The following is a 17,378-nucleotide window of genomic DNA, read 5'->3' on the forward strand; positions in this document are numbered from 1 at the left end:
TATTGAATTTTTTCACTTTGTTTTTTACTAATCTTTGTTAATAGTTCTTCAGCCATATTTAAAAAAAAAGAAAAAAATTATGTTCATATGTTCTTCTTACATTTATGAGTTTTTATATTTTGTGATATTCATTTATTGCTATCATTTCTCTTTCCAAATCTATCTAAAACTTCTCATTTCCCTATTTTTAAATCTAAAAATAATATTTGTAATTTTCTAAATTTATTGTTATCAAATATAACTTTTAATCCGTATCTTTCTATTCCTTCATATTCCTGTATATTTATATTATCCCTTTCTATTTCTTCTATTTCCTTATTCAGATTCAGATTCAGATTCATCATCCTCCGTTTCATTTATATAAACTTCTTGATTATAATATAACAAACTAACTTCTTGATCAAAACCATTGTTGCCATATCTTTTATGTGAAGCTGCATATTTTGCTTGGCAACGTGCCTTCCCGATCGTTATCGACAATCCCAATTGCATGAATTGGAACGCAAAATACTCAACAAGCATTAGATCCAGCTACATCTTTCAATATGAGTCTCTAATCCCGTTTCAAACAACTCCCTTGTAAGGATGGCAGGACATTGATCTCAACTTGGTGGTGCACACAGTCTTTCTTGGCGCATGGATCATCAAATATTAATAAAGGAATGGTCATTTGAAAGGTGGTGGTAATTACTTAATTATATAGGGCAACTTCTATCCTTTGGCATTTTCACTTCCCTAGAGAGAGACTCTCTCAAGTTTGCAATGCTTGTAGTATATGGGCTATAATAAAACATAGCTATCTTTTTTGTTTTGGGTATTCGGCTTTTTGATTCATGATTGCTATAGTTCTTACATTTTGTTCCAAGAGCGTAATTTTGATACAAATTTATAAATGGTTTATAAATTTGATCAAAATAAAAATAATAATAACAATAATTTCGACCATACATTCAGAACTAGTTATCTACAAACTTCTTTTATTTTGTTTAAAAACAAAAAATCTATCCAAATGTTGTTTTTAAACACGACCTAGATAGACTAGTTCAACTAGAATATCGGCAAATTGACTGTTAATCGAGGCTAAATCAGAGCATTGAGAGGATTGCAAAAGCAGAGTTAAGACCAAGTGCACAACCGATATATGTTGGAGGCTTCAAAATTAGTACTTGTGGTGCCCGACCTCGGATCAAAAGGCTTCTTTCTTTTGTTCTTCCTCATATCCCTCTTCCAAAATCAATTTCTCAATTTCTGCTGTATTTTCTCCTCCTTTAATCACTAGAATAAATGGATGATTCGATGCTTCTAGGCCTGAAGTCAGGGCTATGAATTGTGAGAGTCAGAGCCGCCTTAAGCACTGGTTAGTATCAATGGATGCTGTGTCTAATTCTCCATGTTGCAGAGTGATAAAGGTCCAATGCACCAAACCTTGCCTTGGACATAATATTTTCCTTACAACTCTTCAATACTATCAAGGATTGCCTCTTCATTCTCAAAAGGGTATAGAAGAAAGAAATTTAAATACGAAAGCTCGTCTTTAAATTAAAAGGTTACGTCTTCTTTTAGTTTAGAAGGCTTTTGAAGATGGTTGTGTTGTTTTGAGTATATGGACTTTTTCCTATAAGTGCATCCCTTTGTCTAATGTTGCAGTGGGCTCCTTCGGCGCGCACACACCCGGTGCCACACAACCCCTGAACGTCCAGGGGTTGTTCAAGTGCCTTTTCCCTTTTACATGTTTGGCACCCATTCGTAATATATTCCAACATTTTCCTTATAGTTTTAAACCTTCATAAAAAACCACGAGTTATGGACGATTAATTCTTCCAAAAGCTATAAATAGGGCATCTCATAAAGCAATTTTTACACACAAATGATTTACATAGGATCGGACCTGAGGCGAGGCAAGTGTGGCCCTCACCCCATGCCCAACATCAAAGGGGACCGATAAATCTTCGAGATTTTTCGAGACCCAAGACCAAAGGATTAAACTATTAATCCCACTAACAAGCAAACAAGTTCAGGAACAAGACTCAACCATGGAATCAGAGTGAAGGACAATCATAAGGAAGAAAACAGAGGAATTTCCGAGGATTTGGTGGAAGATTCAACAACATGTACATGCAAAGATGTCGAAGCGTGTAGCAATTTTGGACATTCTGCACCGGGAAATGGAGGAAATCCAGCTGCCTTTATTGTATTTGTATCACCACAGACAATTGGACGTGAAACTTTGTATTTCGATAGATCGTGCCACTCCGAATGTCAACAAATGATCACTTGAACTTCGGTAATGATTCTAGGCATATTGGGATAAAAGAGAAGTCCTAGTCATAATTTATGTTGATCTAGATCTGCAGAACTCGCCATTGCCATCGATGAAAACTCCATCTTCCAGCTCAGTTGGTACAAGTCAAAGCAAGGACACCCATCACTTTCTGTCTATGGAAACACTTCCAATAATACTGAAATCCATCCTGAACCAATACCCCTTGACCAAGAGCAACACGAAACAAATGATATAGAAACACTTGAAGGACTGGAAACCAACCTACCCACCGAAACTCTAGAGCAAAAACAAAAATCAATCCAAGTCTCTTGCCATCACATGGATACGAGATAAAAAAATGGGATCTTCATACCAAAACCTACTCTTTGAAGCCAAAAAATATCTGCGTTCACCAAAAATGAACATTTAGAACCAACAACAGTTAGTGAAGCCTTGAAATCGGCTGAATGGATGAAAGATATACATAATGAATACCAAGCCTTCATGAAAAACAAGAAATGGAGTTTAGTTCCATGCTCATCCGGTCTAAACATTTTTGGCAACAAATGAATTTTCGAAACCAAGTTTAATCCACATGGAGGGCATAAAGCGAGGTTAGTGGTAAGGGGTTTCATCAAACCCCGGTTGTAGACTCGTATGAGACATTCAGTTCAGTCATTAAGGCACCCCCTATACCAGTTATTCTTAATCTAGGTGTCTCAAGAGGTTGGGGTATTAGACAATTGGATATAAACAATGCATTTTCGAAAGGTTTTTTCACAAGAAAATGTGTCTATGAGCCAACCTGAAGGTTTTATTCATAAATATAGACCACGACATGTTTGCAAGGTGAACAAACCCTCGTATGACTTAAAACAAGCTCCGAGAGTTTGGTGTGAGCTAAAGAGATCTTTTGTTGTTTGGGACTTCAAAAATTCAAGAGTTTGATCCATCCTTGTTTATTTGTGTTAATCTATGTTGATGACGTACTAATCAGCGTAGGAATCTCAACAGCAGCAAGGTTCAAGAGTCAGCTTTCTTTTTGTAAAGGAAGAGTGATATTATAGAATATCTTAATTAGACAAACTTAAACCTGACACATGGACTACCTTATAATCAATAAAGAATAGGACATTGAAACATCATGTGCAATTACTAGGTGATGAGTGATCCTTATGTTGATTCCTTATTCTTCTTCACAAGTTGCTCGATGTCTTGAATTAGCATCGTCGTGTTGAGATAGGACGATCCACCTTCTTCGACTGACCTCTTTGCCATTTCTTTTAGCGCTTTTGCTTTTTCCCTTCTTTCACACCCTTTTTTTCCCTTATCCATTACCATGTCAATGGCAGCCTTAATCTCGTCTTTCATAAGCTTTATCCCAGTCCCTTCTTGCGCGGTAAAGTCTACAGCAGCTTCAGCTCCAACTCTTACACCCGTGCCCAAAATTTGTACTACTAATTTTTCATTTAGAAATTGCTCGGCAAACAATGGCCAAGTGATCATTGGCAGGCCAGCACATATACCTTCTAGAGTTGAATTCCAACCGCAGTGTGTTAAGAATCCTCCTACTGAAGAGTGGGATAAAATCAGTACTTGTGGCGCCCAACCTCGGATCAAAAGGCCTCTTTCCTTTATTCTTTCATCAAATCCATCTTCCAAAATCCACTTCTCTATTTCTTCTGTTTTTTCTCCTCCTTTTATCACTAGAATAAACGGAGAGTTTGACGCTTCTAGGCCTAAAGCCAGCTCTATAAATTGAGAAGGCGTTTGACGGCTGAGGCTTCCAAGGCATGCGTAGATTACAGAATCAGGCTCGTGTGAGTCGAGCCACCTCAAGCACTGGTTTGTATCAATAGAGGCCTTGTTTCCTCTTTGAGCTTTGTCTAAATTCTCCCTGTTGAAAAGTGAAAGTGGACCAATGCACCAAACCTTTCCCCTTCTGATCTTCAGGAATTCATCAACATATCTTTGTTCCAAATCTTCGAAACTATTGACCACCACCCCATAAGATAGTGCTTCAGTTGCTCGTATATCTTCAGAAAAATCGTGCGCTTCCACCGAGCGTGGGTTGAGCAATTCAGGCAGCTGGAACTTAGTAAACTCAATTCTATCAGGTAAACTAGGCACGACAAAAGGCTCCAACTCGGGCACAGTTTCATGAACCTTGGAAATTTGCAATTTATTCATTATCAATTGTGTGAAGCAACTCATTCCATCAAAAATAATCCTCGGAATCTGAAGATTATTCGATAAATCGGCCGTCCAGGACAGATGCTTATCACATATAATGCAACTTGGAGCTGGCTTAAGTCCTTTCAACATCTGTTCCAATGGCTTTTGTAGCATTTTTGCTGCAATAAAGAAGTTCCTTGTTAACTTATAGGATGGTAAAGTGTCTACACTTTCACATCCTACGGGCAAACCGGCTTCCTGACATGGAAACCGGAGCTGAAGAAGCCGAATGGGGAGTCCAGACGAGATAGCACGATCAATCACTGCATTAAACCTGATTGTGTTGAGGGGCGTCGTGACTATTGTCACAATAATTCCACGTTCTGCAAACAACTTTGCCATGTCTATCATTGGAATTATGTGGCCAGGGGCCATTAAAGGTATCAAAACAAAGTTTAGCATCTCTGGTTGCAAAGCCATTGAATTTAACTCTCAAAGCCTAGAATATGGGATGCTAAATACACGAAAGTACAGAAAATTTTTATTGGGATATTCGATTGCTCAATAGAATATGTTTATATAACATATTTCTGTTTTTCCCTATCCTAATCCTAGTGATGTAAGAGCTTACAAAAGCATGTACGGTGTTGTAGGTATAATTTGCAGAGATGATTGCATTGGCAAGCAATATTGGATACGAGTATACGACATTAAAATTAAAAAGGTAAAAATATGAATAGGGTACAATCAAAAAACCATATCCACTAAAAACCATATATAATGCTACCAAATTATACCATCCAGTGATATTTCAAAGCGAGTACAAGCAATAAAACTCAGGTCCTACATGCAGCTTTTGACAGCGAAGAAGATATATTAAAAACTATATGACAAATTTTGTATGGTCACTAGTGAAATCATTTGATTCGTTCCAATAAAAAAATCGGTTGATTTGTTAATTTATCCAGAAGAAAGTCATTTTATTTTGAAATGTATCTTCACAGTTTATAACAGTTAAAATTGACTGTTCTAGTCCATTTTAAAAAGCTGTATCTACTAAGAAGCAAATAGGAGGTTCTTTTATGTCATATCTTGCCCTCAATCACTGTCAGTGTAATAGGCAATTTTGAAATTGTTAAGACTCATGCTTCATATAGCATCAAGAAGGTTGTTCCTCACTTCCTTCTCATCCAAAATCGTGCATGAGAGCTATAGAGTCGAAAAAAATATTCCTTCAATTGGTTCAAAAGAAAGAATCGGGTGTCAGAATTAGGGAAAAAGAAGTCAGAAAACAGAATTTTCTCAAGATTTAGAGTTAAGAAAGTAAACAGAATGTCAAATTACTGGGAACCAAAAAAATGTTGCAACATCCATCTTAAGGATACAATACACGGATTTATGATTGCATGACCTCTAACATCTATTTACAACATCTAAGCAACCTTAACCGTTCTCACAACTGAAATTCCTTTCTCAAGTAATGAAATTTGACAAATATGAAGTGACATACCGGAAGTAGCAAGAAAATGGCACTAGACAGTTGAACCTGTTTACGGCAGTATGAAATAATAATCAGATTGTGATGTCTGCAAGTCAAGACCAAACATGTCCATTATCTATCTTCTTCTGTTTCTTTTTTTTATTCTCCTTTCTTCTTTTGGTTCCATCCTTGCTTCAGCACTTTTTGAATACTTTGAGCAAATCTCTAATACTTTACTTTTTGCATTTCGAAATAGTGCATCTGACTTTGCAGCCATGAGCCATCAATTGCTGATACAAGAAAGAAATGGGTTTTAGTTATTCCAAATGATGCGCAGTCAATATTACGTTGCAGATTCAGAAATGAACTACCCTAAGATGATCCATTGCAGCCAAGTTGAAACTGAGAGTATCTTTGCATTCCTGTGACAATGCAAACATCAATGCACAAGGCAAAGCAGAGGCAAAGTGAAATACAGAATTGGGATGCTAGGACGTGTGCACTGAATTTCACCTAGTGGCGGCAACCAGCCGAGCCAAGCCGGCTTGCTAGCCCAAGCTCGAGGCTCGGTATCGGCTCATCAAAAAATGAAAAAAAGAAGCTCAAGCTTCTGTATGCTAAGACGTGTTGATGTAGGATGCAATAGAACAATTGTAGGAGAAGAGGAAGGGAAAGAGGAAGAGGGGAAAGGGGGGAGAAAATATCAAATTTTATTGTTGCCTTCGTTATATCGCATGGCCCTGGGTTTCTAACGATCTTATTATAAATAAGAAAATACTATAAAAGCTAATAAATCAAAGAAAAATAATGCTTCCTAAAATACGATTTGAAATTGGAAACTAAATAAATAAAATCCCTTATAATACTCCATTACGTGTGTGCTGAATTTCACCCAGTAATGGCAACCAACCGAGTGGAGACGGCTTGCGAGCCCAAGCTCGAGGCTCAATATCGGCTCGTAAAAAAAAAAGGCTCAAGCTAAGCCCAAGGTTTGGCTCGATCCTTTGTTGAGCCGAGCCAATTCATGGGGTGTAGTACTTATTGTGTTTGTAATCTGAATGCCTATGCAAGAATCCAATACTGATGTACGTTTATTACATTTTAATCTATGGAATGGTACTACATTATACATGAAGAGTCATGATTTCCTGGAAAAATTACTACAAATGCTGCAAAAAAACCCTTTTTTTTTTATTTTTTTTTTTTTTTTTTTTGAAACTCAAATATACGATAAATTGACCATTAATTTACAAGTTACAAAATTAATTCGAGTTGCATGAGCCCACATTTAGGCCGCCTCATATTTGGGCTTGTGTGGCTCACGGGATGGCTTGGACTAGGGCCAAATCTCATTTTTGAGACTTGGCTTGAGCCTTGGCTCATACAAATGAGCTCCGAGCCAAGCTAAATTAGACTTTTTCTAAGTTGAGCCATCGACTGTCCGAGCCGATGGGCTCGTTTGCCACCAATAATTTCACCAACACTTCAATTCCCAGGCAAGTAAAACAGGTAATATCATTTACCCACATTCTAAATTTGTAGATGTTTAACATAAAATTTTAGATACTAGGAGAACTTGTAACAATTGAAGACAAATATGAAAAATCCTGATTGAACTTTTATCTTTCTTATACATCTATAGCTTTTAATATTAGCTTTAGAACACAGGAGCTGTTAAATTTGCTTCAATTATTGGTTATAACTTTCTAAAAATCAAATCGACTTCATCGAGCGAGCCTTTTCCAAACAGAACCACTGTAATTGCTCAAAAATCTTTCAGAACTAGTACCATGCCATAGATAATGAAAGCTGAAAAATTGAATTTACATTAACTTTTTGTTTCCAAATAGAGTATGCTATAAGTTAGCATAGAGGGCCACCTTCAAAGAAGAGTGAGGTGTTGAAAATAAAGTCACATTTTTTTACCATAAAAACATTACTTAATGGTTAAGAACAATACATACATGCATGCAAGTGGTGGTGGTGGCGGCGGTGGCAAAATTGGAGTTTCCAACTAATGATAGCCACATTTTTTGACCAAATGGATAAGGTTGTGGATTTCTTAATGGTTAAGAAAAATACATACATGCATGCAAGTGGTGGTGGTGGCAAAATTGGAGTTTCCAACTAATGATAGCCACAAGTGGAGAAAATTCTAGCCATCTTTCCTCTTCATTAGGCGATGGAATTTAATGCAAGTCGTGGCTAAATTTCCTATAAATATAGGATTGAAGTAGAGAGAAAAATAGTGCATGTAGAAAGGAAAAAATTTGTAGAAAGCAAATTGAGTAGAGAAAAAATTGAGAGTATTTCCTAAATTGGGTGAACCACGTAAATACCTGTGTCCATTTTTAGCTATATTTTTTCAATTCCATTATTTGTCAGCCAAACTCGACCCACACGTTTTCTCTCCAACACGAGGTAGATCACTTCACGTTGATGCAAGGCCATCGACCCCCCTCCCCCCAAGTGCTCTACCTCTATGTTAGACCGTCGACCCACTGGGGTACTCTACATCTATGAGATATCCTCAACCCCCGAGAGCGCTCTACCTCAACAAGAGATCGTCAATCCACTGGGGTCGTTCTATCTCTACGCGAGACCGTCGACCCCCCTAGGTGCTCTATCTCAATGCGAGACCGTCAACCGATATGGAATTACCTATAGGATCATCTCAACACTTAACCATAAAATCTTTGATGAATTGACAAGATTACATGGTGGTTACCACGGGCACAACCTCCGAGTGAGAAGTTAAGACCCCCACTCAGAACATGGGGATAATGAGAAGGCTAACGTGGGGACATGTGGCACCACAACCACCCGGTTCTCACTCAGTTTTCGACATCTATAAATACCCCCGAGGGCGATACAGGTATGGATGATTGCATATTTTTCAGTCATCTGAATTTCATCCTTATTTCTCCTAATACGTATACTGATTCTCACGTCGGAGATAAAACGGAAGAGAATGCCTCACCCTCACTTTTCAGGTTGCACTCCCCTGTCCGAATAGCAGGAACGCCAAAGGCCACCAGATAAATCAGGAGGTATTATTCCACCACCATTTCAGAGTAGAAAATATTATTTATTTTGACAATAAGTAGGAACTGCTTTTAAAATAAGTAAACTGCTTTTTCCAACTTTGACAGAATGAAAAATTATTTCTTTTAGAATTTACTTAATTACTTACAAATAATTTCTTTAAGCTTTGGCAAACATGCACACATAATGTAAAATTACCTCAACTCTTAAATTAAAAATGTCTTTGAATAGAGTTAAGACAGGTTTGGCGGCCACAGTAGCAACTAGCTGGTTGTGATGGATCTGCAATAACACTGTGGCAGACATGCTCAATCTGCCAGAAGAGTGAAAATCATTTGTAAGCAATAACAAGATTACGAGTGATATGTCAGCCGTGCTATTTTAATAGCGAACACCATATATTTTTAAAATGCGTGAAATGAACAATGTGTTCCTGTAGATTATGATTTTTAAGTTGTCAACATTTTACCAATTCAACATGATCATATTAACAGTACGTGTTTTGTGTCAATTTCTATGGTTCCTAGATTTTAGAATTTGATCAAGTCTCGTGTTTTGGGATGTTGAAGCTCAGATCGCCCCCCATCTCAAAAAACCAAACAATCATTCGAATGACATAATCAACTGGATGCAGGAAAGAAACAGCTGGAAATTAAACGTACGAACAATGGAAGTACAACAAAATCATGGGCTTGCCATTGTGAATAGAACTTCCATTGCACGACATATATACATTTGAACTAGTCGAAATGATGGTGCCATATAATTTACCACTTCGACTGATAAAGAAAACTATAGGACTGGAAAATCTTCATTCAATTTCAGTTTGTGCAATAAAATTTAAGCTGTGTTAAACTTTCATGTGATGTAAAATGATTGTTCTCCATGTCATTAAAGCAGCACTGACCTTATCGGGTAAAGAAGCCCAATCTTTCAAATAAGACAAGATTTTTAAAGCGTCTGAGAATGGTAGAGCCTGCTAGGAAGTCCAATTGAAATATTTTAACTTTTTCCAAATGTGTGAAAAACCGAAGAGTTAATTGTGAACATACTTTTCATGGTCAACTTATAAACAGTACCAGAATCATATTCGGAACAAGGTTCGCAGCTACAAGTTCATTTGATTTTTACTTCTTCTATATTAGCAGGGGACTTATTATCTAAACTATTAGTTCTATTCTTTGGGAGATTTGATTCACTTTGAATCAACAAATTTAGAATAAAGGAGCTCGCTTTGATCGTTAAGAGTAGGTAACATGTTTCCTATCTTTGTTTCTATATCATCCAATGAAAAAGGAAAAGGAACAAATCAGCACCCCACACGCAATAAGGAATAGTATGAAAATTAAAATCTCTAGACATTCCTTTGCATTGCCATGCCACTTCGAATTTACAAAATCAGGTACCATTGAAGTGGAAAGCTGGGCGAGCTTTTACTGTGTATGTAATTGTATTTCCCAATAAATGTGACGAACCATTTTGTTTGGGTACAAATAGGATTGCGGGAAGATCCCCATAAATCATTGTGAATCATGATAAATGGTTGTCCAAAAATTTACTATTAAAAAAACTCACTGTACACTAAAAATGGCTGTCGAATAGGGGGCTAGATTAATTTTTCTATCCGTCGATGGTCCTAAATTGACGTGTTCATTGCTTGTTTTGCCTCAACAAACTCCAAATCCAGCTTGGAGTGAATATGTCAGCAAGAGCAGAGCATGTTCCCGAAACAGGCAATACGCAGATTTCAGGAGATGTACGCCGTCATCGTGTGCTTGGGAATTATTGACATATTTCAAGAGTACAAGTGTACAACGTGAGTAAGAAGATCGAACATGAATATAAATCAATTCAATTCGATTTTGTATCCATATCAGCAGTCGACCCTACGTTCTACTCTCAGCCCTTCTTACGATTCATTCAAAATGCTTTGCCCGGTTAGAAGACCCAAACACAAGGCTTCATCTCTGCCTCCATTTATTAGAGCTTTTTCTCTTCTCGCCCACTACAAAATCAGCGGGTGGACACTGTACTTTTATGTATATTGAGATGAAGAGATGATTTTCTCCCATATTGTTTCTTGATTAATCTGTAACTTTTTCATATTGTTTCATTATATCATGAAACTTCAATCTTATTTTTGGTGGATCGATCCCTATTTATCGCATCTTTCACTAATCTGCCATTAGCCAGTAAATTGCTGCAATTTTTGCCAATATTAGGAATGACTAACCATTGCATCTAAATAAGCGAAATACATAAATGATTGGTGCAAAAACATATAATCTAGGATCAATAATGGTGCTTGATCAATCAAATAATAATAAGATACAAGCGTCAAGAACTCAACCTGAAATTTAATTTACTAACGATTAAATACTTCTCTATACACTGGAAACCAAACCTATAAGAATTCATAGCACGTGGAGAATTTTTTTTCTAAATTTTATATTTTCATTGACTGCGTTGCGTTCATTAGCGCAGTCTTTTTTCAAAATTGTACCCACTTATGAATGAGCTGATACAGCACTAGAAGCCTCTTCCAAGATTCTCCGAGCTTCCGTTCCAGGATCGGTGAGCTCACTCGGAGTCTGCCAAAATTAGACGATAAAAAAACCAGATAGTATAGAAATCAAGATTCAAAGAGTGGGTCACAAGCTAACCTTCCCATAGATATTTGTTGCAGTTGGAGAAGCTCCATGAGCTAGCAACAGTCTTATTACATCATCGTATTCTCCTCTAGCGGCATGGTGCAGAGGCTACAGAAATAAACCAAATATAAGTAACATTATTCAATTTTTGCAAAAACAACCAGACTTATTTTCATAGAACCTCTTTGGGCAAGCAAACCTAATGTAGAATGTTTGCAGACCTAAATTGAATATGATCAGGAAAAGGTCTCACCGTGTCACCTTCCACATCAACAGTTTGTAGCATTCTTTTGACACGTTCTGGATCATTAGCACCGTTTAAAAGAAGTTGGACAACTTGTGTATATCCTGTAGAGTTGTTTCAAAAGGAAAAGAACAAAGGTATTAAAAACTCTAGAGAAAATGACAGCTAGGCGGCTAGGAAAGCTGATAGCCCACACCTCCCGCACAGGAATCATGCAATGGAATTGCTCCATCTTCATCCTTGGCCTCCAAGTTGGCTCCCCTTTCCAATAAAAACTGCTTCAAACAACAATTTATGAGTCATAATAAAAAGGCACCATCAGATTCTGTTCCATTGCAACATGAATAGATATGTAGGATGACCAAATTACAACTACTGAACAGCTGTAATTGCAAATTAATCATAGAATCAAATGATTTTACCTGAACACAAGACAAATGACCATACAAACATGTAAGGTGCAGAACAGTATCCCCATCTTCAACTGGTTCATCAATGCTACCATCAAAATTATCTGAATCCATAAATGCATTAGTACAAGGAAGAATTAAGAACCACAGAAAACCCTATTTTTTAATCCATATATATGATAAGCATAGATCTTTAAGGTAGTATAGATAAAAAGGCAAACAAGCTAGCAAAGATGAAGATGATAAACAACTTCCCCATTTAAAATTAGACAAGCAACTGTAAATCGAAGGCAGCTTTACTTTTTGAGAACTCACTAATCTGTTGACGAACGTCAATTATAAGGTGTAACGGAGTTATGTAGCTTCCATGTTTGTAAACCTACATGGTTCATCAAACTGGAATAGTTCCCCAACATTGGACACTTAAGAAAAATATGAGTAAAGGTTGGCTAGCAACTTAAAAATTAAAAAATTAAAAATAATAACACAGCTAAAAATGGACACAAAAATTAACGTGGTTCGCCCAATTTAGGAGACGTCCATGGGAAACTATAGAAGGATTTCACTATTTTAAAGTGAGGATTACAACTTCTTCTCTCTAAAAATAAGAAGAGTGCAATTACGCCGCCTTATAATAGGAGAAAACACATTTTCTCTAACAAAAAAACTACAAATATTGAAAAGAATCCTCTCTTTTCTCTCTATCCCTTCTAAAAATCTATTTTTCCACCAAACAAACAGTGCCACACACACATATATACGTAAGTATATGGCGGTAAATGGGACAGTGTACATGAGCTATAAAAGACATCCATCGTTTATTACTTCAAAAGACTTTTTCTACATCTCAATATTGAAGCAATTGATTTCTCAATCTAAGATGTAAGCAGCAAATTCCTTGGCTACCCCAAGTCCAATATCCAAGCCACAAAAGAGGCATTATTGTCAACATTTCTTCCACTTAAAAGTCATTTTTATGTAATACTCACTTTAAAATAGTGAAATCATCCTATATACATATTTTCAATTTCACTTACTGTGAGCCAACCTTGATCCATATTTTTCCTAATAATGGTATCGGAGCGAGGTTTTGTGTAGGGTCGTCGTGTACTATTCATATGCACAGTACTATTTGCCGACGTAATGAAAAGGTACTGGTGAACAAAATGACGAAAAGTACGAGATTAAAATGTTCAACGGGAACAATTTCTCTTCATGAAAATGAGAATAAAAGAAGTGCTGAAAACAATAATTGCTTAGCAACAATTAGATAGATGCCCGTGGATATCATTGACGATGATAAGTAGAACAAGATAGATAGCAATGTAATTGCTTATCTGCAACAGCACTAGCCGATGCAGTATTTTTCAAGTGTGACAGAGAAGAAGATGGTAAAAGAGATATGGGATATACTCATAAAATTGTCCAAGGCCAAATCATTACACAATAAAGTCTAATTGAAGAGAAGGATTTACGCCCTTCAAATGATGGAGTCAACTACGGTGACCAACCACATGAACACCCTCGACACTTTATTTTCACAGCTTAGGGCAATGGGGCATAACATATAAGTGGGTAAACATGCTGAGATTTTACTGCAAAATCTACCATATTCGTATAATTTTTTATAGGTAAATCTACTATATTCATATGATCAACTCATTATCAATTTAACTAACAACAAAGAAAGTACAATCTTCGATGATGTTGAAACTACAATTCTTGAAGAAGAAATTCGACACAAGTACAAGATAGATTGACAAGTTTATATGGTGTTGATCTCTATCAACCTAGTGAAAATGTGAGTAGCATGAAAACAATAAGTGTAGGAAGGATAGAAGGATTACAATAAAAGTATTTTTAAATGAGATAAATGTTAACAGTAAAGCCACTTGTGTGACTTGGATATTGCATTTGGGCCAAGCCCAAACAATATGTCGCTTACCTCTTGTATTAGGAAATCAGTTGCTTCAATATTAAGACTTTTCCAAAGTCTTTAAAGTAAAAATGGTGACTATCTTTTTACAATTCACGATCATCTCATTTACTGCAATGCAATATACTCCCTATATATGTGTGGTGTGTGTTGCACCATTTGTTTGGAGGAAAAATAGAGAGAGTTTTACTGAGAGGAAAAAAGAGATGTTTGTCCTAAATACTTGTATTCTTTCTTTTGTTTGAGAGTGTATTTTCTCATATTATAAAAAAGGACATTGTTATTGTGCTCTTATTTCTAGAAAGTTGTAATCTTCACGTGTCATAACTCCTAAATAGTGCAAACTATACCATCATTCTCCATAGAGACAGATCGTGATGAGATGGTTTCACATTGATGGAACCATTCTCTCCAAAAGTGCCACATCTCATCTAGCTCTCGAGTCCATAAGCTAGACATCAGCAAAAGATTTTTTGCCTTCAACAAATGTTATTGCCTTGCTGTATAAGATTTCACCTTCATTCGAGATGCTTGCTACACAACCTTGAACTTTTGGTGACTCGAGACTTTTTTCCTTTGGCTTTTTCATTCTTCTTGAGATGCCAACAGTCTCTTTTGTGTGAGAATAGTGAATGACTCTACTCAAAACCTTGCCCTAATACCACTTTTAGGAAAAACAAGGGCCAAGGTTGGCTTGCAACTAAAGTATAATTGAGAAAAAATCATTTAAAAATGGACATAAATATTTATGTGGTTCACCCAATTAAGGCTATGTCCAAAACCAAATACAGGATGATTTCACTATTTTAAAGTGAGGATTACAACAAAAGTTATTTTAAGTGGGAGAAATGTTGGCAGTAAAATTACTTTTGTAGTTCGAAAATTGGATTTGGGCCAAGTTTAAGCAATCTAAGCCTACCTCTTGGATCAAGAAGCCAAATGCTTCAATATTAAGATTTTGAATAAGTACTTGAAGTTAAAAACGGTAACTGTCATTTTACAGCTTATAGACAAAGAGTTTACATGGTGCACCCAATTTGGGCCATGTCCACGGGCAAGTATACGAGAATTTCTCTATTTTAAAGTGAGGACTACAACAACTTCTCTCTAAAAGTAAAAAGTGAAAAATAACAATGTCCTCTCTTATATATAACAAGAAAAAATATAGTTTCTCTAACACCATGAAAAAAAAAAATTTAAAAATGAAAGAGAGAGAGAGAGAGACTACAAGGTATTTAGTACTTAGAAGAAACCTCTCTTGCTTTACCACCAACAACATTCAACCAACAAGTCAATCCATAGTAATATGTAATCATTCATCTAACTTCTTAAAAATTAGCACATAAAGCATCAAGATAAGAGGTAGATACAAAGAGTACCATCTTTTTTGTAATCCTTCTTATGAATATGAAACGTAAACATAGTATAAGCACCCTTATAAAAGTTTTTTAGGGCATCATTAGTTCAATCTTGATACTAGACATGACAATGTAATCAGCCAACTAAGGAAGTTCTAGGATATATTTTAGCAAGTACAACAAGAGAAACTCAAAGCTTTTGCACTATTATACATGATCAAAATACATGATCAAAAAACAAAGGAGAGTTCATAGAATTATTAAGAGACATGAATTTATTCTAAATAATTTTATTATTGTATTTATGCTAAAGAATTCCAAATTAACCAAAAATTATTTACTAAATCTTCACGAACTGTCTTTAATTCATTTGAGTAGTTAAGCTCAACCCTTATTTTGACTGCACAATGGCATAACAAGTTCAACTTCAAGAAAAAAATCAACACCTAATGAGCGTAAAAAAGGATAAAAATAGTGAAATTGATACCAATTAAAGGATAAATGAAAAATATACATATAACAACAAGCTTCAAGCATAACTTATATACGAGGATTATTTTCACATAATATAAATATTCTATTAAAATTTCATCCAATAATACTTATATTTGCCTATCCTGAAAATTCTATCTTTTTCTTGGCTTTAATTCATTAGCAAAAAACTTAATGATTGAATCCATACTCTGTAATAACAGTCAAATAGTAAACATAATCGCAAAGAATGAAAATTTCAAAGAGAAGACATAATAAATTTGATAGCATATATGTAGTACCAAGGGCTTGACAGAGGGCGTTGAGGTCGCCGGACTCAGCGGCAGCGACTAAGGGCCGAAGGTGGAGAGGGATATCGGAATGATCGATATTGTCCTCTTCCGCGAACTCGACACCTTCTTCCTCGAAAAGAGCTGCGTCCTCCTCATCGCCGCCTAGAACTCCATTCCGTCGACCTCCCGACACCGCCATCTCTTTCTATTCAATCTCTCCGACGCCGGCCGCCGAGAAATATAGATGAGGCAAAAGTCCAGGATTTCGTGAGAGAGACTTGCAGCCCTATTTTTGGAGCTTTGTTATTAATATTTTTTTTAAAAGAAGAAATGCTTCTTAAATAATTATGGCAAAAATAAATTTTCATTTTTGAATAGAAAATTTTTTAAGAGTGTGTAATTAAAAATTAAGAATAAGTTTTGAATTTACAAACAGAATATTTTACTACACAAATGTATAATTAAAAATGAATATGTAAAACAATAATTTTAAAATAAATAATGTCAAACTGGAGTTATATAGGATAATTATATTCACATCGCAATTTTTATTTTTTGCACCATATTTTAATTGAAAGTTTTTTATTTTTGCTCATTATAGCACTTATATCCGTAAAGATTTTTCATGTCATTAATCCTCAAACTTTTTATTGGTTAACACATTTTATATTTAATAACAGTTTTGTATTTAAAGGTTCTTTAAAATAACTTATTATTTCATCATATTTTAAACAAACAAATAAATAAAAAAAACTGCAAAGAATTTATTTTTTCCTCGTTTCAAAACATGAAAACGCAATATTTTGATATAAATTATCAGCAAGGACGAGACATGCTAATTAATAAAGAGTTGAAAATAAGAATTCGATGAAAAAAAGTTAAAAAAATTATTGCTACAATGAGCAAATATTGAGATGTTTAACCGCAATTATAATGTGATATATCAAATAAAAATTGTGGTGATAATATAATTACTCTCATATACAAAGTTTTAATGGAATTTACGATTTGGATATAGTTTTAATAGAAGTTATGATTTGAATAAGATAAAT

At 35.6% G+C, this 17,378-nt stretch overlaps 2 protein-coding genes and 1 long non-coding RNA gene across 3 annotated transcripts; 1 reads left to right on the forward strand and 2 right to left on the reverse strand.

Annotated features, from left to right (window-relative positions):
* Positions 1 to 1,859: 1,859 nt before the first annotated feature.
* Positions 1,860 to 5,160, reverse strand: LOC111412968 (UDP-glycosyltransferase 73C6-like). Its single transcript, XM_023043827.1, has 2 exons — positions 3,373 to 5,160; positions 1,860 to 2,666 (listed from the first exon to the last, which is right to left on the reverse strand). The coding sequence occupies exon 1, from the start codon at positions 4,916 to 4,918 to the stop codon at positions 3,437 to 3,439; it is 1,482 nt and encodes a 493-aa protein (XP_022899595.1). The 5' UTR covers positions 4,919 to 5,160; the 3' UTR covers positions 1,860 to 2,666; positions 3,373 to 3,436.
* Positions 5,161 to 8,180: 3,020 nt separating this feature from the next.
* Positions 8,181 to 9,474, forward strand: LOC111412983. Its single transcript, XR_002706147.1, has 2 exons — positions 8,181 to 8,793; positions 8,912 to 9,474. It is a non-coding gene; the product is annotated as an uncharacterized LOC111412983 (long non-coding RNA).
* A 1,755-nt stretch (positions 9,475 to 11,229) lies between these two features.
* LOC111412986 (tankyrase-1) lies at positions 11,230 to 16,639 on the reverse strand. The gene is made up of 6 exons (XM_023043860.1): positions 16,336 to 16,639; positions 12,281 to 12,372; positions 12,055 to 12,133; positions 11,868 to 11,962; positions 11,627 to 11,722; positions 11,230 to 11,554 (listed from the first exon to the last, which is right to left on the reverse strand). Exons 1-6 carry the CDS (start codon positions 16,523 to 16,525, stop codon positions 11,471 to 11,473), a joined length of 636 nt encoding a protein of 211 aa, XP_022899628.1. The 5' UTR covers positions 16,526 to 16,639; the 3' UTR covers positions 11,230 to 11,470.
* Positions 16,640 to 17,378: the final 739 nt, after the last annotated feature.

This window comes from Olea europaea, chromosome 2 (assembly GCF_002742605.1).
Source record: "Olea europaea var. sylvestris chromosome 2, O_europaea_v1, whole genome shotgun sequence".
Lineage (NCBI taxonomy): Eukaryota > Viridiplantae > Streptophyta > Magnoliopsida > Lamiales > Oleaceae > Olea > Olea europaea.

What these genes read in the sequence shown, in the direction of transcription:
- LOC111412968 (XM_023043827.1), bottom strand. Translation starts at nt 4,918, where the DNA reads ATGGCTTTGCAACCAGAGATGCTAAACTTTGTTTTGATACCTTTAATG.
- LOC111412986 (XM_023043860.1), bottom strand. Translation starts at nt 16,525, where the DNA reads ATGGCGGTGTCGGGAGGTCGACGGAATGGAGTTCTAGGCGGCGATGAG. An exon ending in GTCATTTGTCTTGTGTTCAG is followed by an intron (nt 12,134 to 12,280) that starts GTAAAATCATTT and finishes TGTTTGAAGCAG; the next exon opens with TTTTTATTGGAAAGGGGAGC. An exon ending in TTGATGTGGAAGGTGACACG is followed by an intron (nt 11,723 to 11,867) that starts GTGAGACCTTTT and finishes TTATTTCTGTAG; the next exon opens with CCTCTGCACCATGCCGCTAG.